Source organism: Esox lucius, chromosome 19, assembly GCF_011004845.1.
Source record: "Esox lucius isolate fEsoLuc1 chromosome 19, fEsoLuc1.pri, whole genome shotgun sequence".
NCBI lineage: Eukaryota > Metazoa > Chordata > Actinopteri > Esociformes > Esocidae > Esox > Esox lucius.
In genome coordinates, this window is record NC_047587.1 from 29844122 (window position 1) to 29872046 (window position 27925).

Here is a 27925-nt window from a genome sequence, read left to right on the forward strand (position 1 = left end):
TGCCAGCCTCAATCCCTCCTCCCCATCTCTTTCCTCTGCTCTGCTCTTCCCTCATTTCCATTCTGACACACTCACTCCATCTCTCTCTCTTACCCACACACACACACACACAAGAATCAGCAGCGTATTCTCCCTCCTGCCGGGGAGGTGGCGCGAGCTTGTTGTTGCAGTGAGCTGGACGGACTGTACCACTGTGAGCTTGGCGGGGTGGGCGTGATCGGGGATGGGAGCTCCTCCTTTAATGAGTGGGGCGTATAGCAGGCGCGGACCCTAATCTGTCCCTGAGCTGTATACAGGAGCGTGAGGTTACTTTACAACCAGTCCTGGATTTGAACCTCTTCTATGAAATGTTTTGGTCTTTATCCAAAGGAGGAACTCTGGTAAGAGAAGTGCTTGTTGTTGATTTGTTGGTGTTTCTTTATTTCAAATGCATTCTTTTGTCTTGATTTTAAAATAGCTTCAGACAGAATCATTTATTATGTTTTGATCTTCAAAGTAACTAAAGAAAAAGCCTGAGAGGCTGTCTCAAAGAGCCTGCACTTTTTAGTAAAGTTTTTAGTATCTTAAATCAATAGGTTATTAAATAGGTAGTTATTAAAAAACCTTACGCAATGTGACTATGTAAATAAATTAGGAAGACAATGCATTTATTCATGCATTACATTATTTTTTTGTAAGATAGATTATTGGTTGTATTATACGTTCAGTAGATACATATTTCAGATACACTTTGACCTGAATGTATTTGATTCCACTGTGAAGACAAAACACCTAAACCAGAATATCAAGGATGTGCGAGCAAGTCTTTTGGCATAATACATCTACTCACTTATTTTTATATCTACCATAATATCGCATCAATATACATGAAAAATGGTTTGTCATAGATTCAAACCCATTTTATTTTGACAGGAGTGTTCTGTAAACGTAGCTTTGGAGGACGTAGCTCTGGATGACAGGGGTGTTCTGTAAACATTGCTTTGGATGACAGCAGTGTTCTGTAAACGTAGCTTTGGATGAGAGCATTTTCATGTGCCAAGTGTTTGTGGCTGTGTTCATGCAGAGCACAAGTCACAGAAGAGATGGGATTCTGCAGCTGAATGCATGCGTTCCATTGCTTTTCATAACTGGGCTGAACTAAGCGTGTGTGCGTGAGCGTGTTTGAGGGGCAGGCTGCTTCCTGCACTGGAAAGGAACACATGCATTATTTATCCATGATATAGGAAAGCCAGAAGCAAAGCATTGCTCTCTTTAAATCAGCAGGCCAGCACCGTCCTGTCAGCACGTCATCCTCCTTGCAGGAGAGTGCGGACAGATGGGACAGTGGGTGTGGAACTGAACCCCCACGAGGGCTTTTTATGCCAGGTCATAGAGTATACCAGTTGCCCCAGATTGAGTTCTAGTCATGTTTTTTTCAACCCTCCCATCCATTACAACCCCGCCCCGAACCCAAATGAATAATTATGGCCCTCATCACGGTGACTCCCAGAGCGTTCAGGAAAGTTGAAAAACAGGACATGTGTCCTCCGGGAAAGACATTCCGTTTCTCATCTGCACACTGGTTGCTCAGTTAGGAAGTGCGTCGTCATCTACACACTTAGAGAACACCTCTCTGGCTGATTTGAGCTTTAGGGGCCCACTGCGCCACAAGGAGTTGCTTGAGCCCGACGTGTCAAGGCAACATTGTCAGATACCCCTTTCACCAACCAGGCTGGTGCTTTGCCAATTCACCCACCCATGTCGAGGGACTCCCTGTCACTGTCAGTATGCCACAGACAGGACACGATGTCACTATGGCTGAGCCGCACTCCGTTGTGCCAGTGTCTTTGACAACTCTATATTTTAAATCAAGTAAAAGATTGTGTAACAGCTAAATCAGACCGATCAGAGCAATAGCGACAACCTTAAAATGTTGACCGAGTCTCATAGGTTATTAGATACCTGAATTGGTCTGAGTGCTTTGAACAGGCCAATATGGTTTGTAACAATAAAGTACAGAGTCTTGCTGGTGAAACGTGTGTTGAATCAAACAGACAGGTTGAGAGGAGATCTGATTTTTAGCAATAAGATGTTTCAATACATCAGTGATTTGCTGCTACAAGGCCTATGAAGCACTCAAATGACCCGGGGAAAATCAGACAATCCTGAGAATATTTTTACAATGCGACAGTTTGTCCTGATTTTAAGGGTGAATGTTCATTTATAAAAATGTAAAGATCGCCAGATTTAATCTCCAGATTTAATCTTACAGAATTATTCTGGTCTTTACAGTACACCTGTTTGTATTCAACGGTCAATCTATTTTGAGGCATGTTTACTATTATAAAACAAATAGCTGAGTCAAAAGCCAAACACACACGCAATGCTTTTTGTATGCAACAGGGACCCGATTGGTTTAGTTCAATTTAATGTGGGTTAAGGGCCAGAATCAATAGCTGGATTTGACTGTGTACCCTCCCAGCCATGAATGTATGACAGAGTCAGGAAGTTGACTGGTAAAATATGCTAATACTTGTACACCGAATGAATCACTGCCCTCAATCAGGATACTGTGTCATACATTAGAAAGTCTCCGTCCAGTAAATCATTGGATCTCTTTAACACTGCTTCAAAGCATTCCTCCCATAGTAATTGTTTACATTTCATTTGTTGCTTAGTTATTAGGCTGAGAGGTTTTGGGACTGAAAATACTGTGGCACACACTGTCCCTGTGTATGAATCTTTAATATTCTGCACTTTCAAGCATCTCTCTTTACCCCAGTCTCTCCCTTCGTCTTTCTCTCTTCCTTTTCCTGCCCCCCCCTTCTCTCAGCCTCTTTCTCGCTATTATAAACACTGTTAAGGTGTGTTTGGAAGCTTAGATTTTTAATACATGTGCTGACATCATTCATACTGGTGCTCCTTGTTTAAGTACATGGACCTACAAAAGGTCCTTGGACAGAACATATTTATAACAAAATGATTACAACAACATGCTCTTCCGGAACAATGCCAGTAATGAAAATAGCAATGTTTTTCTTGAGATCCATGTCAAAGAAAGCATTTCTGGTTCTACTAGAGACAGTTCCAGGAGGCAGTAAATAGAATGTGCCGTCAGACGCCAGTGGGTGTTTTAATATTTAACCATGAGTTACAGCAGCACAGCGCCACTTCTAACAACACTGCATCTCCTCCACTTCATCTGCAGCCCACGGCCCACCTGCCACCCCTGAACCTCTTTCAGCAGACCTCCCGCACCCCCCCCCCTTCTGTTTCACCTCCTTCACGTCACAAAGGCTGTTCAGAACCATGCTGTTATATTCCTCACAAGAACTGACACGTCTCACAGCTCAGGCTTCCCGACTGGATTCGTTGGATTTTTAATCGTGACAATTCAAATGTTTGTTGGCAACCAATGTATTTTGGTGATAGGAAACACATCCTCTGTGTGTCTGACCATTGGGTCCTGTTTGGGTCCAGTGAAGGGTCCCTCCCCACATCCTCTGTGTGTTCTGAGCATTAGGTCCTGTTTGGGTCCAGTGATGGATCCCTTCCCACCTCCTCTGTGCGTCTGACCATTAGGTCCTGTTTGGGACCAGTGATGGGTCCCTCCCCACCTCCTCTGTGCATCTGACCATTAGGTCCTGTTTGGGTCCAGTGAAGGGTCCCTCCCCACCTCCTCTGTGCAACTGACCATTAGGTCCTTGTTTGGGTCTAGTGAAGGGTCCGTCCCCACATCCTCTGTGTGTCTGACCATTAGGTCCTGTTTGGGTCTAGTGAAGGGTCCGTCCCCACCTCCTCTGTGCGTCTGACCATTAGGTCCTGTCTGGGTCCAGTGAAGGGTCCCTCCCCACATCCTCTGTGTGTCTGACCATTAGGTCCTGTTTGGGTCTAGTGAAGGGTCCGTCCCCACCTCCTCTGTGCGTCTGACCATTAGGTCCTGTTTGGGTCCAGTGAAGGGTCCGTCCCCACATCCTCTGTGTGTCTGACCATTAGGTCAGATAAGGTGGTATGGTATAAGGCATGGCTATCATCATTCCGCTCAGGAAAACACCGTTCTCTGTACTGGTGTTACCATGTCTTGGACAATCTAAGACATGTGCTTTCAACTGCTTCACTGGCATAGGGGTCATTGATGACCCAAGGTTGACCCCTAACAATGGCTCCAATCTTCTGTGCTCATCAGGGGACACGTTGACTGAGACACTGTCTGGAGATGAACAATGGGTTCAATTAACACCAGCCTATGAAATCTATCCAGTAAATTCAATTGAGTCCATTGGAAGACCCTCATAGCAATCGGCAACCTCTCTGCATTGGTCCCCCTCTCTATGTCTCCTCAATTCAACTAGGGGGCAGACAGTAAATCGATGACAATAAATTCTTGAAAAGAATGTGCGCTCTGCTTTTTGCGCCTTGGAGCACAGCGGTACGCAGAGCCAAGCACTCCACACCACCCCCCCCCCCCTTCTTTTTAATGGACCTTTCACTTTTATTTATCCCTCTGTCTGCTGGCTAGATGACAGCCAAAGAGCTGAACGCCACCATCCCTCCTGACTGGCACAACAGGTACATTAGGTTTATGTAATTGGTATTTACTCTACTAGCTGAGTGGCGACATCTTAACGGGCCGTATCAGAATGTGTCAGTATCCTAGTTGTGTGGGGATGCTGGTGACATATAGGTGGTTCAGGACAGGTACGTAGGCTGGGATAATGGTTTTGTGAACGGTGTTACCAGAGCTGTAGACATATATGTCATTTTTGTGCACTAAGACTACAGTGTATTGTTTTTTCAGAGCAGATCCTAAAGGACTCAGTTTTGGCTGGATTTCAGTTTTGGACTAAACTATGAGTCATTGACTTCATGTGCAAAAAACAAACTCCAGTAAACAAAACAAATTATAAAACAACACCCAGCACCATGGCGATAACAATGCTCTTAACAAACCCTTTATAAGAAATTCACTCAAGCATCGCATCTCAGTGTGACAGACCAGATGGTTGAAACAAAGCTCTTTTGTTAAAAGGTCTAATTAAGACAGAGATACAGAAATACAGTACATGTAGCTGTAATGAAGATATACAAATATGGTCTATGGCAGCCACATGTCTCACTTCCAGAGCAGAGTGAAACACCAATGAGTGAGAAGAAGAGAAGGGATTGAAGGGAAAGACCATCAGTGACACCCTGACGCCCAGAGAACTCTTTCAGCCTACGCAGGTGTAACATAGTGGACCAGGGTCGCATCATCAGTTTAAATGTTTCTGATCGTCTGACGTGTTCGATATAGGACAGATGTCTTAAGACAAACTCCATGTGGCGACCTGTATGTTCTTCTCAAGGGCTTGGACATTAAAAGTACATCATGGGAAAATCTAGACAGTTGAAGTTAAAGCCGTGGCTACCTGTAGGAGAAGAGTGTACTCACCATGGCTCCGGCTAGAGTGATAACCCAAACCACTGTTATGTAAACCTCAGTTGGGCGTCAGCACTGAGAACTACAGCAGAACAGGAGGGAGGAAAGCTGTGACCTGAAACACTCCAGCTCATGGGTGAACTGCCGTCCTCTGAATGGAGAGAGGGGGCAGTGTTCATTCGATAGGTTTTCTACTTTGTTTTCAGCGAGAGACTATTCAAACTAGTGAACAGCTGCGATCTGGTTCAGGATGAGTTACTAATTGCCTTAGTAACTCATCTAGCGCTCATACTTCCCACAGAGCGTTACACTGTCATCCCTTCTCTCTCGTCACTCATGTTCAGACTAGATCCATTCGCGTTGCAGAGGGGGTCCACCTTGTCTCGTTACAACATTCACATGAAGAATGCCAGACCAATTAAGGGAGGGAGTTTTTTTTTCATTCAGCCAGACATTAATTTCCTTCTGGTACACAGCAATAAAAGACTGGTCTCCTCCTAGCATTCTTCACTTCTGTCTTTATCAGTTCAGCGCTGAGTCCTGTCTGCCACAGTGACTGTCGTAATGAAATAATATAACAGGGCATGAGAGCATGGAGCTCTGAATTTTTTATGTTTGGCCCTCTTTGCTGTAATCTAACTGTAATCTAAAGCTTTTGGAGCAACGTTGGACAGAATAGCATCTCTGCAGTCTTAAGCAGGATTAAATTGCAGTTTGCATCTGTAATGACGATAGTAAATCTCAAGAGGCCGATTTTTCTCTCTTTCTCCTTGTCACTCTCTGTCTTTGCTCTAGTGTAAGGGTGTGGCCCTTCCCTGTGGATAGACAGAGGGAGAGAGATGGAGAGACAAAGAGATGGTGAGGTGCTGTGGTTTGCTCAGGCCGTCAGTGGGGGATCAGTCAGGGCCCTGTCTACAGTCACTGAGAGTGGACTGGCCCAGGTTTAATCTGGCCGCGGGGGGATTACAGACTGTTTGAACACGGCACGTACAGCATGTATCATTTAGAACTGGCTGACCACCAATCCCAATGGTCAACATGTATTCCATTCAAGCAGGCCAACAGCCAGCGTGACAAACTCCCTCTCATGTCTTCTTAGTCTGATTAAATAGCAGGGATGTTGGACCTGCACTGCCTGCCAGTCAAGTAGCATCCGACGGCTCCACGGTTCTCGAGCTCGTTAGAACTGCAAAAGAGAAAACTCTGTCACCAAACGTGACGCCTCCCTCCCTGTTCGTACAGTACATCATGAAAAAGTCAACGGTTTGGTGTTTTCCGCGGCTCCTGTTGGCGGACTCACCTTTTAATAATGACATGTCATGGTAAGGTCAGACATAATGACGGTTGTGATTGCTGCATCATTAGCGTTGGTCTAACACAGAGCCCTCCCCACTCTGGTTCCTCGACGCTTCCTTTTCTGTGTTATTCTATCTGATGCCCATTATGCCAGTCTCTCTGCGCCTTTGATCACTGAAACAGAAATAGAGTACTACCGACTACCAAAGCACCACCATAATCAGACCCTCCAGTAAAAATACAGCACCAGCCGTCTGCAGGAATACAAGAATAAACAAGGAACTGCAAAGAATTAACAACATTATAAAACCAGGACCTGGAGTATAAGAAAAAAATAACACTACTTCTACACTATACTATGCTCGTATTACTGTATTATGAGATACTAAATACTAAATAACATTCACTGCAGTGTTTTTGCATGTACATTTTCCTAATACTGTAGCACTTACTATTTCTGTAGACTTTGGTGTAGTGTTTATTGTAGTGCTGTTGATCTGTGATCTGTGATCTGTGAGAGGGAGGTAACACAGCTTTCATGGCTCAAACAAAGAGACTGTAAACCGCAGGGATTGTTGCATCCTTTGCCCTAATAAATTCACCATACCACACCCCACTTGTTTTATCACTTAAATATACTACAGCTTTCATCCAATCCACATTCTGAGCTGAAACCAGACAGTTTATAATGTGTGTTACAAACCTAGTCCTAAAAGCAGACTGTCTGATAGCCATGGTATATGAAAGCATTAAGACACAAGAGTGTATGGTATATGGCCAATATAGAGTATTAGCAGAGTATTTTTGGGGTGCATTTTGGGTTCTTACAAAAGTGCCTTTTGTTAGGCTTTCTATTGGTCTGATAAAAAAGCTGCTCACTCCTATTCTTCAATTAATGTCACTAAAACATGCATTCGTCTCACCTTAAATTAACAATAGCAGACACAGGTGAACAGTATCCCTCAATCATTTTCCGGTTGTTGACAATCACTTCTTTCATTCAAAGTTTTTGAAAACAAGGAGAAAATATCGTAGGAAACCTAAATAGCCTAAGTACAATCTAAATAGCTTTTTTAATATATTTTTTTAATATCCCAAAATATATTTTTTAAGGCTTTTGCAAGTTAGTCAACTAAAATTTTAATATGCAGAGAGTGCTAAAAAGTTGTTTTTAATGTGAACAGTCGTTGCTGTAATTTAACAAACGTCCACTAGGTGGAAGCAAACTAGGTATATCTCCTTGAAGCTTGCATTTTGAGTGTTTAGACAGCAGTATTTTACAATGATGAGATTAAAATAATAAATGTAATAATTCATAAAATTGGTCCAGTAGAAAAAAGAAATATATATATATATATATATGTATATATATACATATGTGTGTGTGTGTGTGTGTGTGTGTGTGTGTATATATATATGAAATTGGACCCAGCTTCTTCATGCAAACCACCTACAATCCCTATTGATGTAGCCCAAGTAGGCAGGCAGCAAGGGAGAGTTTCTAAATAAAAGGGTTTGGAGAAGCCAGAAGAGAAATGTAAAACGTAATGACTACAAACATCTGGTATAAGATGAAATCATCACGTCAGCTCATTACCTGATTGAGTAATGAGAGGGCAGAACAAATTGTTTATTATGAAGATGCTGGCATATCAGAAATACTGCCCAAGGCTTACCCTGGTGCCTCTGATAAGATTACAATGAGCCAGGCAGACTACTGTTATCCCTGTTGTTTTTCAGGGTTCTTCAGTCATGTCTAGTGGCCCATTGTGTTCTACTACCAGAATGCCTTGCTCAGTATATCTCTTCCTGGATTTTTGCTGCTGCTCCAGGCCATGAAGCCGATACATTTATCCCTGAAGAGACTACTCTAGGATGCTGGCACACACTCAACAGTGGTGGGCTGTTAAATACAGACATTTTAGGGAAAAGAAAAATATGAGCATGTAAGTGTCTGCCTCCAAAGCTGTTAAATTAATCATAAGACATATTAATGCATAAAACATCTAATATTTCACTCTGGCATGTACTCGGTTGCCTGTGGAGCTAGCCACTGTCCATACACAAATACATACACACGTGTGTACGCACACTTTCCTGAGCTGTTTTTCTTAAATGAAGCAGAACCAGGCAGTCACATTACCTCCATACCACAGTACACAGTAATCATCATTAAGGTCATCAGTAATGTCCCAGTCCATCTTTTCATACAGAATGCCGTTTACCCTCCATTTCCGGACGGAGTCCTAGTGTGCGTGAAATTATGTCTGTGAGGAGAGATTGGCTTCTCGTGTCATGCTACACTTAAAATAATGAGTTTGGCATTTTTTCTAAAGTAAAAGGTAAAAAGATCAGAATGATTCAGTATATCATTTAAACTACACTGTACTTGTTGGGCTCACTGCATTTTTATGACATAACCTTTATTTGCAATTTAATGCTGCAGTCCAGAAAAGACAATAAAAGAGCACTTGATCGCACTGCAAAACCCTCTTCCACTGTAATACAACACCATGTTATAATGTCACTAAAACAACACCATGATATAATGTCACTAAAACAACACCATGATATAATGTCACTAAAACAACACCATGATATAATGTCACTAAAACAACACCATGATATAATGTCACTAAAACAACACCATGTTATAATATCACTAAAACAACACCATGTTATACTGTCACCATTACAACACCATGTTATACTGTCACCATTACAACACCATGTTATACTGTCAACATTACAACACCATGTTATACTGTCACTAAAACAACACCATGTTATACTGTCACTAAAACAACACCATGATATAATGTCACTAAAACAACACCATGTTATAATGTCACTAAAACAACACCATGATATAATGTCACTAAAACAACACCATGATATAATGTCACTAAAACAACACCATGTTATAATATCACTAAAACAACACCATGATATAATGTCACTAAAACAACACCATGTTATACTGTCACTAAAACAACACCATGATATAATGTCACTAAAACAACACCATGTTATACTGTCACTAAAACAACACCATGTTATACTGTCACCATTACAACACCATGTTATACTGTCACCATTACAACACCATGTTATACTGTCACCATTACAACACCATGTTATACTGTCACTAAAACAACACATGTTATACTGTCACCATTACAACACCATGTTATACTGTCAACATTACAACACCATGTTATACTGTCTACATTACAACACCATATTATACTGTCACTAAAACAACACCATGTTATACTGTCACCATTACAACACCATGTTATACTGTCACCATTACAACACCATGTTATACTGTCACTAAAACAACACATGTTATACTGTCACCATTACAACACCATGTTATACTGTCAACATTACAACACCATGTTATACTGTCTACATTACAACACCATATTATACTGTCACTAAAACAACACCATGTTATACTGTCACCATTACAACACCATGTTATACTGTCACCATTACAACACCATGTTATACTGTCACTAATACAACACCATGTTATTCTGTCACCATTACAACACCATGCTACACTGTCACCATTACAACACCATGTTATACTGTCACCATTACAACACCATGTTATACTGTCACTAATACAACACCATGTTATACTGTCACCATTACAACACCATGCTACACTGTCACCATTACAACACCATGTTATACTGTCACCATTACAATACCATGTTACTTTGTCACTAATATAACAACATGCTACACTGTCACCATTACAACACCATGCTACAGTCACCATTACAACACCATGTTAGACTGTCACCATTACAATACCAAGTTACTTTGTCACTAATACAACAACATGCTACACTGTCACCATTACAACAACATGCTACACTGTCACCATTACAACAACATGCTACACTGTCACCATTACAACACCATGCTACAGTCACCATTACAACACCATGTTAGACTGTCACCATTACAATACCATGTTACTTTGTCACTAATACAACAACATGCTACACTGTCACCATTACAACAACATGCTACACTGTCACCATTACAACAACATGCTACACTGTCACCATTACAACAACATGCTACACTGTCACCATTACAACACCATGCTACAGTCACCATTACAACACCATGTTAGACTGTCACTAATATAATACCATGGTAGACTGTCATAAATAAAAGCACTGGCATCTTGACCTGGTAATCTGTCAGGACAACCACAGACCATGCAACTGAAATCTTTGGTCATCTTTAACTTAAAATACACCAATCATATGCTGACATGTCCCTCTAGTAACATATAATCGACTATTGGTATTTGTTATTATTATGACTTTATGCCTTGAGGCAGTCTCCCTTCAGCTTTCAATTACTGGGCTCTGAAAATGACAGATTCTATTGGACCTAGCAGCAGGACCACAGATAAATATCACTGCGATTATTAACTGTGTTCTGTTAACATAAATAATGTATCACTTTGTTGAATCCCACATTTAGTCTACTGTTTGTATATCATTAGTCAAAAGGAATCAGGGGTGGAGTCAGACATCTCTGTGCTACATTACATTTTTACACACGTTAGTAGACTCTCTTTACAGAGCAACTGAGGAGCAAAAGAACAATCGTCTTGCCAGCTCCAGATTCGATCCAACCTTTTGATCACTGGTAAGATGTTGTAACCACTACGCTGCTGCCCCTTGCCCACAACGTGTTCAACCTTGACTGATGTGATTTCCACGGACAGCCTCCAGTGTCAAGCCTCTTGTGGCACATTATGCCAGAATTGATCTCGACAGGCTGCTGCATATTCAATTAGTTGGCCAAACCCTTGATTCGCTGGTGCTGATTCTCTCCGGAGGGCTGTGTCCTCTTCTGGTGTTCATCATCACGTCTTCACAGATTTGAAAAGAGAAGAACTCAAAATGCAACCGTGTTACAACAATCCAGTCCACCTGAAAGGAAAGTTATTCTGCATTGTTCACCAGAAATAAAAAAGCTTTCTGTACTAAAATAATAGGGTCCATTGCTGGACACCATAAAGGTTTCCCACATGATGAAATTGCTTAAATGCCCATTTACACTGCAGTAATAGCAATAAAATGTTGAGTAAACGTATGTGCAATTATAAGGCATTCAGCTGCCCAAGGCATGTGAGTTGGCTGGTGGGGCAGGTTGATTGGACGTTGTGTTATTCCAGATAGCACCCAATCCTAGTTAGTACTGCTCCCTGTTTTTCTTTCATTCTCTCTGACCCACACTGTTCCATCTGGGAAAGGAGCCACGGGTCTCTATGGGCCCTTAAGAGTCCAGGGTATCAGGTGGAGTTGGCAGCCATGCTGAAAGTGATTCCCTCCCTGAGCCAAGTCCATATGGACATCATGACCTTCACTTGTCTTAGTCAACAAACATGGAAATGGCACTGTAGCTTGTGCAGTAGCATAGAGACATAGCCAAGGTTTTTAAATATTGAACTAAAGAGTTGCATTTTCACACTTTGAAGTGAAGGAAATAGAGACGATCGTGGTCAATATCCTACTTCAGAGTTATCCAAAGCCAAGTCTCATGATGCTGTTGGTTTTAATTTCCACTAAAAAGATAATTGATATATTCAATGTGTCATCGATTAGACCATTTACCTGCTGTTTGAAGTCCCATAAGAGCATAGCAGGGCAGGAAAACTGATGTGGAATTACAGCGCCTTAGTATCCCAAGCTCAATTGTGGGTGATGGCTGCCGAGTCTGTACTCCTTCAAGGACATTGGTGCTAGGGAGTACTTCCTGGTTGAGCAAACAATGTGTTAAGATGCGGAGCGGAATGGTGAGATTTTAGACTCTTTGAACTGCTGTAGAGTTGTTGTGATGAACCAACAATATAATATTATAATGTTATCGGATATAATGAAATTGGTAGTGGAGGAAAACAGTTAAAATTGTGGAAGGGGTGGGCAAGGAAATAAAAAACAATGATTTCCAGGCCTATGAAACTAGGCAGAAGAACAGCTGCTTTGAAATTGATTACAACGCGATTTTTATCAGAATGAAATTGGAGCAAGGCCTTGGGGAGCTCCTGCTACACTTCATAAATTATACTATACCTTTACAAATTGTATTTTACCTGCACTTATTATACTGTTTACTAATAATAATTTACCTTCACTAATAATACTATGCCTTCATTAATTATACTGTACCTTCACTAATGGCACTATAACTTCACTAATGATTCAATACCTTTACTAACAATACTATACATTTACTAATTACACTAAACCTTCACTAATAATGCTATACTTTTGCTAATGATACATACTTCACTAAAGATACTATACCTATACTAATGATACTATGGCTTTACTAATAATACTATACCTTAAGGCATATGCACATAAGTCTCCTATTGAACTCGTTCTATGTTTGCAGTATGATTGTGTTGCACAAGACAACCCGCCTATCTGTCTCAGGTATTGCTTTGTTCCTCTGGAACAAAGTCGGTTCTCATCCAATTCGCTATTCATTTCCTCTTTGTAGTGAGAAGGGCCTTGCTATGAGCTGTGTGACTAACAGAAAGGAAGTACATGGAGAGAGAAGGCTGCTGTAGGAGAAGTCTTGGGAATTGGAATGGCAGAAAGCAGGCAGGCAGGAAGGGAAGAATGGCTGGGTGTGAATGAGGTTGGGAAGCGTTAATGAGATGTCAAAGAGGAAGACAGAGACCCTGGGAATCATCATCACTGGAGAGTTACACATACAGATCCTTACATACACAGATCCTAGCAGAGCTGCACACCTCCTGGGTGTCTCCATATTTGTTCATTTAATCAGAGAACATACCAGTGTACCTTGCAGTGCAACTCATTAAACCATGATTACAATTAATATATTAATTCAATGTTATTCCTTCTTATTTGATAATGTTCCTACAAATGAATATGTGAACATTTAGGATATTACATAGTAGATTGCTGATATAGAATATTTAGTGGGGTAGATTCATAAGGAATTGTTAAAAGTTTAATTATTTTAGTTTGCCTGCTGGATATAATAACAGCTACAGCACATTTCACTGATATAGAGGATTCTAATATACACCTTGTGAAATGAATTGTAGAAAAGAGATATTGGGCAAGTGATAAATCAGTCAAGAAATAATAAAATATGCACAACACACAATTACAGAGAACAAGACTATGTAATGAATAACTGTAGTGTGCTTACTAGTCTTGCAGTAATCATGGCTGTGGTAATGTTGGTAGTGGTGGCTGTGGTAATGGTGGTAGTGACGGCTGTGGTAATGTTGGTAGTGGCGGCTGTGGTAATGGTGGTAGTGACGGCTGTGGTAATGGTGGTAGTCACGGCTGTGGCAATGTTGGTAGTGACGGCTGTGGTAATGGTGGTAGTGATGGCTGTGATAATGTTGGTAGTGACGGCTGTGGTAATGGTGGTAGTGACGGCTGTGGTAATGGTGGTAGTGACGGCTGTGGTAAAGGTGGTTGTGATGACAGTGTTAATGGTGGTAGGTACTGCTGCGGTAATGGTGGTAGTGACAGCTATGATAATGGTAGTAGTGACAGTTGTGGTAATGCTGGTAGTATTAATTGTAGTTACAGGATTTTCAGAGGCTGTGTGTTGATTGTGGATTTTAGTGGGATAATATAGTAGAATAGTAAGCTTTCCAGCGTGTTTAGTTTTTATGGCAGTGAATCTCATTTCGTATTTTTAAAGCCTGAATTTCAGAATCTTTTAAAGAGAAATCTGTGTTTATTTGCAGTGGTATTTTGTGGCTACAATGGATACAGAGCAGTGGTGAATCTAAATAATTCCCATTCCAAAGTGTGGAGTGTTTATGCACATTTAAAACGATTCTAGGTCAAATAATATAAATATATTCAAGACCAGTCTATACTTTTTGAAGTTTGAATGGCGTTTCTAGATTAAATGGCTTAAAAGAACTTACATGAGAAAAAAATTCCCAATCAGGTCAATGGCCATTACCATGCACTGAGAATTTTTTTCAAGCACACTGAAAACCGTCCGGCTGTGCAAATGTTGTTTTGGTGTTAGTAGCTTTTTGTAAGTTTCCATCAGAATAATTGCAGTAAGAATGAACAGAGTTTCTAAAGTTGTGCTTTAGTTTAAGCAAGGACAGCTAAATGGTATGTCGTATTATTAGATATGGGTTACTATATCATTGTCATCTCATACAGGATATTGCAGTGGCTTGTGTTGTAGTGGTAGCTGAATGGTCTGAGATGTTATTGCAGTATACATAAAGACTATGGCCAATGGCAGCTTATTAGTCAATACATATTCAATCAACACTAGGAATTCTCTAAGAAATCTACAAAAAAGTATCATCTTAAGGAATTAGTGTCTCCTGGCAGTAAACAAATGAACCCCTGGTGACAAGAACATGCAAATTCAGACCTTCTAAAAAATAAACACTTGAGCTGTTTCATTATTGATTGCATTCAAACTGCATAAACTGTCTCCTTATTGGCATGCCTTCTGTATGGTAAGAAATGATGTTATTACCTAAAGTACAAGATAACAGTTTTATTGTTTTCAGAGAGGAGTGCTGGCAGATATCATTCCTAAACACTTATGAAACAGTCCCGTGTGGATCCAGAACATCCTGAAACAGAATCTATCAATTATGTGTATGCAGAGAATCGATTTTGCTGTCAATCACAAGAAAAATGGATGGCGTAACTGAATGTGCTTTCCCTTTCAGGTTCAGCATGAGGACTTGTGGTGATCTGAACAGGCAAAGATAGCTACTTGACCACAATCACTATTGTTCCAGGACGACTACCCATTCAAAAGAATAATTGAACAGTAACCCTCTATAAATTACAATAATAATAAAAAAAAAAGAGCTAGAGCCAAGCACTTGGAATACAATTACACACAGGGAGAGGAGCACCGTAACAAGGTGCACAGGATTATGTCAAACTAGTCAGAACCGTCGGAAGGATCTCACCGCAGCGCTGCTAACTGGGCTGCCCCATCATGGCTGACCCCTACCAGAACAATGTTTACCACCACGGAGGGAACGACCCCTACGGCACCTACGGCGAGGGAGGAGGGCAAGACGGCTACGGCTACCAGGGCGAGTCCTACCCCCAGGAGGACGACGCCGCCAGTGACGTCACCGAGGGCCATGACGACGAGGACCAGATGTACGAGGGAGAGTACCAGGGGATCCCGCACCCGGACGAGGTGAAAGCGGCCCAGAGGGCGGCCAGGGCCAAGGCCAGGCAGGCCCAGTCAGGAGCCACGGAGCTGGAGGAGCTGGCTGAGCAGTACGAGGACATCATGGAGGACTGTGGCCACGGGCGCTTCCAGTGGACCCTGTTTATAGTGCTGGGCCTGGCCCTCATGGCCGACGGAGTGGAGTGTTTTGTGGTGGGTTTTGTGCTGCCCAGTGCCGAGAAGGACATGTGCTTATCCAATGGAGAGAAAGGCATGCTAGGTGAGTTTTGAAAATAAAAAAACAAACTTTTGAAAGACCTTGTACGCATGCATCCACTTTTACAATGTCTGGGTCAACTAGTAATTTAAACTTTACAATGACTGTGTCAACTGGTAATGTAAAATTTACTATGTCTGGGTCAACTGATTATTTAAATTTAACCATGTCTGGGTCAGCTAGTTATTTAAACATAACAATGTCTGGGTCAGCTAGTTATTTATACTTTACAATGTCTGGGTCAGCTGGTTATTTAAACTTAACAATGTCAGAGTCAACTGGTCATTTATTCTTTACAATATTTGAATCAGTGGGTTATTTAAACTTATTTAAAGGGCAAAAAGAGACTACATTTGGGGCAGAAATGTAATTTAATACAATTTAATACACATTTTAAAAGTATTAATTGAAGTTCTGATATCGACAAATAATTGATCCGAGGACACAAATCAATCCCTGCAAAACCTGCTGTAGGTATACATCCCTACTGTGTCAAATCAAATCTAAGTCCTGGAATGGATTTAGGATGGGTCAAGCCAATTGCAGCCTTCCAGTCAATACTAGCCCGCAGGTACTTATGCTAAGTGCTCCATAAATTAGAAATGCTCTCAAATTAGCTAATGGCACAGTCAATTTCCTGATTAATCTGGCAGCTTTTCATGCTCTACTTTACGTTAACATATTCCTGTTTGGTGAAGCTGGAGGAGAATGAATGATCTGTTTCCCCACAGCAAAATAACACAAGTTCTGGCAAGTGAAGCAGGTCTGCAGCCAGTCACCAATCACCCGGATTAAGACCATGCAGCATTTGGTAGATCAATCAATCAATCAAATGTATTTATAAAGCCCTTTTTACAACAGCAGTTGTCACAAAGTGCTTTACAGAGACACCCGGCCTAAAACCCCAAGGAGCAAACAATAGTAGTGTTGGATTTCAGTGGCTAGGAAAAACTCCATAAGAAGGCCGAATTTTAGGAAGAAATCTAGAGAGGACCCAAGCTCAGAGCCTCTTCTGACCAGTTCTCTTCTGGCTGTGCCGGGTGAGATATTAAGAGTCCAATTGGAATAATAAATACATTTCTCTGGGCTAAATCCAGAGTCAATTTGATTCTAGACTAGGTCAAAAGTATGACCAGATGGACAAGGACAGGGACAGCAACAGGCCCCCCAAACCAGGTACTCCGCAGGTGTGGACCAGGACCCATGTCTAAATGTTGCAAGGTTCTCTCTTTGTTCTACCATACAACGGATAGCTAGCTATAGACCACTTCTCAAATTTTACTTTAAGGTAAAAAAAAAAAAAAGATTCCGGTTGACCACCTTTGAAGGAGTTGAAGACGTTGTTCTAGAACACTGATGGAATTGTAATTCAGAGAGTCACACGCCGCATTATGTCATTCACTTTGAAGCCTGTGGGTGAAAACTCTCCAAGGCAACAAATATCTGAAATGAGAGGGCATTTTTTCCTTATGTATACCTTCTCTTCCTGGCCAGCCTCAGCGGCTAGCAGGCTGTACTGCTAAAACTGAGTCAGCAGGTGGCGGAGGAAAAGGGATCAATAGGCACTCTACTGACCTTGCGTCTAGAATACATATTGCTGCTTCACTTTCTGTTGGCAAAACCAATTCTACATTCGCAATCAGCAGCACAGTTTATTCACTGACCTGTTGTTTTTGTTCCAGACTTATATTCCCAAAGTAATTGGCCTATGGCGATAAATAATGTATACGTGTTTATTGAACTGAATGCTGGGGACGAGAACTAAGGCACTCAAATGAAACAGGATATGCTGGAACAGAGCTAAGCATCTCCAATAGCGAGTCCTTTTAAAATAAACACCCTTTAATAAACAAGCTTGTGTTTTGGTGTGCCATTATTCACATCTCATCTTAGCACTTGATGCTGCTCTTTATCGTCAATATCTGTAATCGTTACCTCTGCCCCTCAGAAGGTATCAGTCTAAATAAACAGAACACATCGCAGACACTCAGGAAGGTTTCACACTAAGGTTCACTAGGCGACTTCATGACTACAACCAATCCATCGCAGTGGAAGTGAGATTTCTTTAACTCACACGTTCACTGTGATCGACGCAGCACACATTCTGACTCAATGAAATGCAAGCTGTCCAATCACTGGGCAAAGCGGCAGCGAGTGTCACTGTCATAGAGCGGAGGATAGGTCCTACTCTCCATATGCTTTTCCCGTCGACCGCAGACCCACGCCTTCGCTCTCACACCAGTCATCGATCTCACACACACACACACACACACACACACCCCACATGGCAGCTCCATCTGCAGAGACATCGCGCCCAGGAGTGTGACGCCAGGCTTTGTCGCTGCGGACTAATGTAGTTATTTTGGGAAGATTCTTCCCTAGTTATACACGGGTGTCTGCATTAAGCTAAGTAAGGCTGTAGGTGTACAAATTCGCTGCATAGAAAATTGACATGTCTACGATAGACAAGAAGCCAAGCTCGTGGTTTAAACATGCACTTTCAAATCCCCAATGTCACCCCATTTTCCGGGGACTTTGGTCAAAAGTTGAAATGCTGTGCTTTCTGAGGCGCAGCCAACTTTAGAATGATGTATCACCATTTGAACAAAAAGAAAATTATACTTGGTGGTGGCATTCATTATAACTAATAATAGGTTATACAGGAGACACCCCACTGATAAGTAAATCACCAAGAGACATTGTTAAATCTAAATGGCATACCTTTCAACATTGGTAAAGGTTCACAAAAGGCCATTCAAGTTTCTATAATTTTACCAAAAATGTGTATGTATATATATATATATATATATATATATATATATATATATATATATGTGTTTTTATTTATTTATTTTAGCTTTTGTTAACTTTGAAACACTATCTGTGTAACTCTTTGAGCTAGAAAAGGTGATATTCATTTACAGTGGTGTAGTATATAGTGATATATAGTTGTACAACTATTTCAGTACATTTTGTTATTGATTGTTTAGTATTTTCAATTAAAATATGCATATTGTAAAACAATGGAACATTTCTCAATATACTCCCACCCATTTTCTCTCAGGACAGAAGGACAAGCCTGTCCCCTGCTGGACAACCTCAGAAGTGGCTCCAATATTCATATTTTGCCATTTCAGTAGGGTCAAAAACATCTGGTGCTTTTTTCCGAACCTGACTAAATCTGAAAGGGAATGAGCAGGCAATCAGAAATCCTGATTTCCAGATTTTTTTCAACCCTACCACTGAGGCTTTGTTAATAGCTGACTAACAGCAACCCTGTGTTGCAGAACTCTGTATTTCAGAACAACTCCCTATTCCAGAATAACTCTGCATTCCAGAACTACTGTACTGTATGTAATCAAAAGAGTTTCCTACAACATTTCTGTGATTACAAGCACAACCAGACTGTAACATTGTCCCTGCAATATGTTGAGGGAAATCGGCCTTACGTCTTATTCCACCCATCTAGATGCATGACAGCTGGTGACCTTTACATTTGCAGGTGTTTGACGGTGCCTGGTCTCTCTCCTGCAGGTCTGATAGTGTTCCTGGGAATGATGGTCGGGGCAATCATCTGGGGCGGCATGGCGGACAAACTGGGCCGCCGCAAGTGTCTGATCTGGGCCCTCACCATCAACTGTGTCTTTGCCTTCCTCTCCTCTTTCGCCCAGGGATACGGCTTCTTCCTCTTCTTTAGGCTCTTCTCCGGCATCGGGTAAATGAGAACACCACGGGGAGTACAGAACAAAGAGGATGAGTAGCTACTAGAGGTCATTTGGGTTGGAACTGAGATTGGGGGCCTAACATGAATATCCTCTCTAATTGATTAAAGGTGTACTGTACATTGATTAAATCTGGGCTGTCTAATGCCATGCTTACATAGCCTCTAGAGAAGCTAAAACGAGAAGTGGTTACTGCAGGATAGCAGGTCAGTACATTCAGAGCTTTCCTCGTCCTCGTCCTCCTACTACCACACAGCATTGTGCTGCCTAAGAATAGTGTTGTTCCACGGGGATGTAAGCCTATGCTTACAGAATCCAGAATCAGGTCACAGCCACAAAAAAATACAAAATATGTTGTGTAAAAAAGCTCAGCTGCAAGGTCATGCTGTATTAGGCTATTGTGTTTTCATGTATGTACAGTATTTGCATATTTCTGAAATCCCAACTCATGACATGCTCACATAAAATGCTATTCTCTTTTATATATTTGAAAGGACCAATCTCTTGTTTAACCTTTTGTTGAAGTGTTCCTCCGAGCCCCTCTGCTAATGGTCATTACTGTATGCGTTAAGTTCCTCAAGTAACCTTTGTTGCTTTACGTGATTCCCTTTAGCATCGGAGGCTCCGTCCCCATCGTCTATTCCTACTTCTCAGAGTTCCTGCAGATGGATAAGAGAGGAGAACACCTGAGCTGGCTGTGTATGTTCTGGATGATGGGAGGAATCTACGCCTCCTTCACTGCCTGGGGCATCATTCCTCGCTATGGTAACAGTACAATACAATACTGTAATCCCTCAATGGACAGTGTTTACCGTAGGGGCTACGACCTGGGATCAATAATCCTCCCGGCTGACATAAACAAGTTGAAATAGACAGCAGAGTCTGCACTGGATGTTATGTAACTACTGTAATAACAGGTGTTTATGTAACATAAACGTGACACAGCATGGACACAGTGTCTCAGCAAAGTATTCAGACCCCTTCCTGTTCTCCATGTTTTGTTTTTCATTGACTTTTTTAAATAATTCACTTTAAATAATTTTAAATTGGTAGTTTTTGCCATCAATCTACACACAACATCCTACAATGATGAAGTTATAAAACGTTTTTTTAGAAAATCTTATTCACACTGTTTCCCGAGACAATCCAAATTGAGTTCAGATGCAGCCTGCGTCTTTTGATCATCCTTGAGATTTCACTAGAACCTGGTTGGAGTCCTCCTGTGGCGAATTCAATGGATGGGACATGATTCCAAAAGGCTCACACCTGTGTATATAACATCCCACACTTCACAGTGCACGTCAGAGTATGAACCAAGTTGTCAAGTTTAAGTCTCTCCAGACCTCTGAGAATTGTGGCACGGGATCGATCTGGGGACGGTTTTGTAAAACGTCATAGTGGACTAAATCATAGTGGACTCCGTCATAGTGGACTCAGTCATAGTGGACTAAATCATAGTGGACTCCGTCATAGTGGACTCAGTCATAGTGGACTCTGTCATAGTGGACTCTGTCATAGTGGACTCCGTCATAGTGGACTCAGTCATAGTGGACTCTGTCATAGTGGACTCAGTCATAGTGGACTCCGTCATAGTGGACTCCGTCATAGTGGACTCCCTCATAGTGGACTCCGTCATAGTGGACTCCCTCATAGTGGACTCAGTCATAGTGGACTCCGTCATAGTTGACTTCGTCATAGTGGACTCCGTCATAGTGGACTCCGTCATAGTGGACTTCGTCATAGTGGACTCAGTCATAGTGGACTCAGTCATAGTGGACTCCCTCATAGTGGACTCAGTCATAGTGGACTCCGTCATAGTTGACTTCGTCATAGTGGACTCCGTCATAGTGGACTCCATCCTAGTGGGCTCCGTCATAGTGGACTCCCTCATAGTGGACTCCCTCATAGTGGACTCAGTCATAGTGGACTCCCTCATAGTGGACTCCCTCATAGTTGACTTCGTCATAGTGGACTCAGTCATAGTGGACTCAGTCATAGTGGACTCCCTCATAGTTGACTTCGTCATAGTGGACTCAGTCATAGTGGACTCGCTCATAGTGGACTCAGTCATAGTGGACTCCATCATAGTGGACTCCGTCATAGTGGACTCCCTCATAGTGGACTCAGTCATAGTGGACTCAGTCATAGTGGACTCCGTCATAGTGGACTCAGTCATAGTGGGCTCCGTCATAGTGGACTCCCTCATAGTGGACTCCATCCTAGTGGGCTCCGTCATAGTGGACTCCCTCATAGTGGACTTCGTCATAGTGGACTCAGTCATAGTGGACTCCCTCATAGTGGACTCAGTCATAGTGGACTCAGTCATAGTGGACTCCATCATAGTGGACTCCATCCTAGTGGGCTCCGTCATAGTGGACTCCCTCATAGTGGACTCAGTCATAGTGGACTCAGTCATAGTGGACTCCCTCATAGTGGACTCCCTCATAGTGGACTCAGTCATAGTGGACTCCCTCATAGTGGACTCCCTCATAGTGGACTCAGTCATAGTGGACTCCCTCATAGTGGACTCAGTCATAGTGGACTCCATCATAGTGGACTCCATCATAGTGGACTCCATCCTAGTGGGCTCCGTCATAGTGGGCTCCGTCATAGTGGGCTCCATTTTAGTGGACTACATCATAGTGGGCTCCGTCGTAGTGGGCTCCATTATAGTGGACTACATCATAGTGGGCTCCATCATATTGGGCTCTGTCATATTGGACTCCATCATATTGGGCTCCGTCATATTGGACTCCATCATATTGGACTCCATCATAGCGGACTAACCTTTGGAACCACCAAGACTCAGAGAGCAGCCAAACTAAGTAACTGGGAAAGAAAGCCCTTGGTCTGAGATGTGACCAAGAACCCAATGGACACTAACAGTAAAAGGGGAAGCACACGCTCTTGAAGAAAATCTAATCCAGAGCACACAGGATTTAACACTGAGGCTGATAATCCTTTAAAATTACAACAAACCAAAGCACACCCCCAAGACAATGTCGGACTGGTTTCAATTATTTGGGAAGATCCAAGAGGAAGAATGTGAGAAACTGCACAAATCCAAGAGTGCAAAGCTGGTAGAGGCATTCCCAGGAAGGCTAGCTGTTATTGCTGCCAAATGCGCTTCTAAAAAGTATTAAATAAAGGGACTGAATACTTACGGTATGTACATATTTCTGTTTTGTATTAATTACAAAAAAAATTTATTCACTTTGTCATTATAGGGTATTGTGTGTAGAATGAAATGTAGAAAATGTAGGGAAAAAAGTCCAAAACACAACAAAATGTCCTAAGGCACTGTAAGTGTTGGGTTAATTAACTGCCTGACTGATTTTCAATCATAATCTTCATCTTTAAACTTGCCTCTAAAGAGTAAGTGATGTGTGATGTGTTGCAGGCTCAAGCATCTTCACATTTAAACAACAACATTAATGTTGTGGCCGCGTCGTGTCTGTGCTGTGATTTTGTTGCCGATGTGGTTCTGTTGTGTTCAAGGCTGGGGCTTCAGCATGGGGACGGAGTTCCAGTTCCACAGCTGGAGAGTGTTTGTGCTGTGATTTTGTTGCCGATGTGGTTCTGTTGTGTTCAAGGCTGGGGCTTCAGCATGGGGACGGAGTTCCAGTTCCACAGCTGGAGAGTGTTTGTGCTGGTCTGTGCACTTCCGGCCATCACCTCCCTTGTGGGACTCCTGTTCATGCCTGAGAGCCCGAGGTTTCTCCTGGAGGTAAGATCCGCTCCACATATCTGGAGATTGTTCACAGATAAACTGCGCAGGAGTGTACTACTGACTTTGCAGATGTATTTGGTTCAAACAAACCGCACCCAAGCAGGCATACACAACTAACTCAAGGCATATTTAAACTGCAATTGTTTTATTTAGACTAATATTATACATCATACGTTTGTATACAGGTGAAGATGTACATTTTCATCATATAATTTAAACATCATACATTTGTAAACAGGTGAAAATGTACATTGTCGACTGTCTAATCAGTACAGTGTGGCTAGAAAAACCTGGCTCGATATGTATTCTAGACACAGGAGCGGTAACGTGGGAGGACAAAGTCAACAAACCAATGTAGCTTTGGCATTTGTCATTTGGGTCTCTACTTCCTAAAATGAACACATCAATTAACATTATTTGGCACAAAAATTTTTTTTATATTAGAATGCTGTCTGTTTAATTTGCGATAGCTCATGTTAGCTTTAGCTATGGTGCTCTGCACCTGGCTAGCACCATGCAATCCCATTACATCCACCCTGAAAACAATTACCAGAAACTGCAGTAATTTTGAAATTCTAAAGGTTTATAATCTATGTGATTACAGTCTCTTGTTGTTTTATTGAAATCAAACACCAGTCCATAAAAATAACAAAATATCTAACAAACTAAATAAGATAGCTTACTAATTATTTAGCCCTCATGGCCAAAGCCATATATTTTGACAGTGCAATGGGCTGAATGAGCATGGTTTTAACCTTAAGACTAGCTCCATCTGTGATACAGGTTTCAGAACATTGTAAATAGAAAACATTTATTATGTTATATAAATGTTATGTTAATCGGAATGTTGTTGGAATAAACGTACGTGTGAGTAGGTCACTAGCTTTCTTAATGGAGACCATAAAATGAACTCCCCTTAAGTCTTGATTTTTACTATCTCCAATCCTTTACCTCTAACACCTCATTCTTAGGTCCAACCGTAAACCTAACACTTTAATCCAAAATGGCCTTCGCATTAATAACATTTTCTTGATTAAATCACAGTTTGTGTCCATTTGTATTAGCAAGACTTACTCACACACAAAAACACAAAAAAATACTGCTGTCTGTTTCAGAACGCCAAACATGACGAGGCTTGGATGATCCTAAAGAATGTTCATGACACTAACTGGAGGGCAAAGGGACAGCCTGAGAAGGTCTTCCAGGTGAATGGACACAACAAAACAGAATAACAATAGATAGTGGGCGCTTCCCCTTTTACTGTCATCACAGAGCAGGATGTAAAATCACCAAGGCAGTGATGATTCCTTTCAGGTGACCCACATCAAAGCGCCAAAGACCCAGGAGGATGAGTTCATTGAGATCCAGAGTGCCACAGGGACGGCTATGCAGCGATGGGGTGTTCGAACCCTCACTCTTTGCAAACTGGTAGGCCCAGTCCTCAAAACGTCTCCAACTAACGGGACCCACGTGATCACAAGGGTATTGGTATGTAATCAATTTGCTGGGTTTACCTACAGGTGCTGAAGAACATTGCTTCTCTCTTGGGACCTGAGCTGAGACTGAGTACACTGTTCATGGCCATCATTTGGTTCACCATGGCCTTCAGGTAAATACGTCCTCCCTATGAAACAGGAATGTGTACAGTGTGCATTTTTTTAATAAATGAGGTGCCACTTAGGAGTTAAAGACACAGTATTTGTATTCTATTGTTTGTTGTTATGATGTTCTCTTCAGGGTGGTCAAATAACTCTGACACCTCTACGTTTCAGTTACTATGGACTGGGTGTGTGGTTTCCTGACATGATTAAATACCTGCAGCAAGAGGAGTACGATTCCAAAGTCAAGGTGTTCCACAGAGAGAGAGTAGAAGACTTCCGTTTCAACTTCTCCCTGGAGAATCAGATCCACAAAGAGGGAGAGTACATCAATGATAAGTACGTACTGTGTCATCTCCGTGCTCCCCCCTCTGGCCCTTCTGAGTACTGCACCACAGGACCACTTGTAATACAGTAATCATTTCACTGTAATGTCTCTTGACTGGGTCGTAATGTCACATCATCATTCTATGTAAATATGGCACATGGTATTTCTTTCAAAATGGTCCAGGCAATTTTGAAGAAGGATTGTGCTGTCGGTCGTTCTGGCATGTAGTGGGATCTTCACTGGCTTGCTGTGTACCAATTGGTCAAAATAAGTCAGAAATCATGCTTTTGTGTTCCATCCCTTTAGGTTCATCAGCATAGAGATGAAATCTGTAAAGTTTGAGGATTCACTGTTTGAAGATTGTTACTTTGAGGACATCAAGTCCACTGAAACAATCTTTGAGAACTGCACCATCAGAGCCACTATTTTCTATAACACAGGTGGGAGCTGCTATACGAGTGTTATAGTGGACTAATGAATGTGTCACACCGTTTACAAGTTTAACCTTTTAGAACGTTTCCAAGAACAAAAGGTTAAACAGAGATTTGTCCCGGCTCAATGTGAATGAAACATGATGACAATACAGGATAAAGTAAAGCATTTCAACATCGTCAATAACTATTGCTATGTTTCGCTGTGAACAGACAGTCCATATTGACCAATGGACTTAGCAAGGTAAAGCCATGATTTTTCCTCCATAGATACTATGAATGTTACATCGTTGTCACTTTTCCTCCAGATCTATACAAGGAGAAGTTCATAAACTGTAAGCTTGAGAACACCACATTCCACCACAATAAGAAGGGCTGTCACCTGGACAGTGAGGAGGAGAATGACATCCTCATCTACCTGGTCAGCTTCCTGGGCTCCCTGTCTGTTTTACCCGGCAACATCATATCCGCCATGTTCATGGAGAAGATAGGCAGGGTCAAAATCATAGGTGGGTAGTTCTGTACTGGCCAAATGGTAAAAAGGTTTCTGTGTTTTGTGGTGTAATTGGTTGGCATTACAATAGACTGGTATTTTTCATACATTCTGCTTTACATTCTGCTTTACATTGTGCTCAATATTCTGCCCAACAATGTCAGATAAGAAAAGGGTGTGAGCATGGTTTCATACTCTATGACTGTGAGCCTTGAAATACGAGCAAGGTCCATTAGAGTGTGAACGATTCTTACTACACTGCACACGACTCAGTCTTTCCCTGCACACAATGTGCCACTCAACTGCCTGACTCCTACTGTGAGCCAATCTGGTCCTCTCTCTCTCTTTCTCTCTGACTCTCTCTCTCTTCAGGCTTCTCCATGCTCATCTCAGCTGGGTGCACCTTCTTCCTGTTCCTGAGCTTCAGTGAGGCGGCCATTATAGCCTGGCAGTGTCTGTTCTGTGGGGTCAGCGTCGCGGCATGGAACGGCATTGAGGTTATCACAGTGGAACTCTATCCAGCCTCCAAAAGGTACAGTATGGCAGTCTGGCCATCAGACATGCATTACTTAGATAGGAAAATACATTATTTAATATGATGAATATGATATTGTATGTTGCACTGTACAATAACAATACATTTGTCTGACTCATTATCGTACGTGGGAAAGTCATTTTTGAAACCTGTCAGTGAATAATCTGAATAATTAGGTGAAGTTAAAGTTGTCTTCTATGTCCTCGTCCTCCTTCCATAGAGCCACAGCGTTTGGGGTGTTGAATGGCCTCTGTAAGCTGGCGGCCATCTTGGGCAGCTCCATTTTTGCCTCCTTTGTGGGGGTCACCAAAGTTGTACCCATCCTCCTATCTTGCACGGCCCTTGTGTGCGGCGGGCTAGTGGCCCTCAAGTTGCCCGATACCCGGGAGAAGATTCTCCAGTGAGGAGACGGTGATGGCCAAATGTCACAGGAGTAACCTTTTCAGGCTGAGTTTCTCTGAGAGACACGCAGGCGTAACGGAGGATTGGCTGTCACCATCAGGAGTAACTGGGGTTTTGTTCCACAGCATATAGACAACCTTTAATAACATGCTAACCTAACACAAATGGCGCTGTGTTGTCTGTTGTCCCCATGTGTTTTGAGTGAAATGCTTCAAAATCTAGTCTGGGACCAAATGGGAATTTTCTCTAATTCTTTATCCATAATTCTATAAATCATAATTCACCCCACTAACATATGATTATTTGCATTGGAGACACAACAGGATAAATTGAAAAATATATATCTCTTTCTGGGGACCAGATAAATATCTTTGGTCATGCAAATCTTTTTTCAGTGCCATTTTAAATCCAGGATTTTTCGGTTGTTGTTACTGCTAAAACAAAAGATTTATTGTATGGCCCTTCATAAATGAATAGTTGTCCATCTATACATTTTAAACCCTGT

General features: G+C 41.9%; 1 protein-coding gene across 1 annotated transcript; it reads left to right on the forward strand.

Moving 5' to 3' along the window:
- Positions 1-266: 266 nt before the first annotated feature.
- Positions 267-27645, forward strand: sv2bb (synaptic vesicle glycoprotein 2Bb). The gene is made up of 13 exons (XM_010904787.4): positions 267-380; positions 15444-16184; positions 19716-19896; positions 20517-20668; positions 23497-23630; positions 24749-24838; positions 24948-25061; positions 25154-25242; positions 25406-25570; positions 25866-25999; positions 26299-26499; positions 26856-27015; positions 27239-27645. The coding sequence occupies exons 2-13, from the start codon at positions 15722-15724 to the stop codon at positions 27420-27422; spliced, it is 2067 nt and encodes a 688-aa protein (XP_010903089.1). The 5' UTR covers positions 267-380; positions 15444-15721; the 3' UTR covers positions 27423-27645.
- The last annotated feature ends 280 nt before the right edge of the window (positions 27646-27925 follow it).

Excerpts from the sequence above, each read along its gene's own strand:
- sv2bb (XM_010904787.4), top strand. The coding sequence starts at position 15,722 with ATGGCTGACCCCTACCAGAACAATGTTTACCACCACGGAGGGAACGAC. Across the intron at positions 19,897-20,516 it reads AGGCTCTTCTCCGGCATCGG|CATCGGAGGCTCCGTCCCCA; the intron begins GTAAATGAGAAC and ends GATTCCCTTTAG. Across the intron at positions 26,500-26,855 it reads AGGCAGGGTCAAAATCATAG|GCTTCTCCATGCTCATCTCA; the intron begins GTGGGTAGTTCT and ends CTCTCTCTTCAG.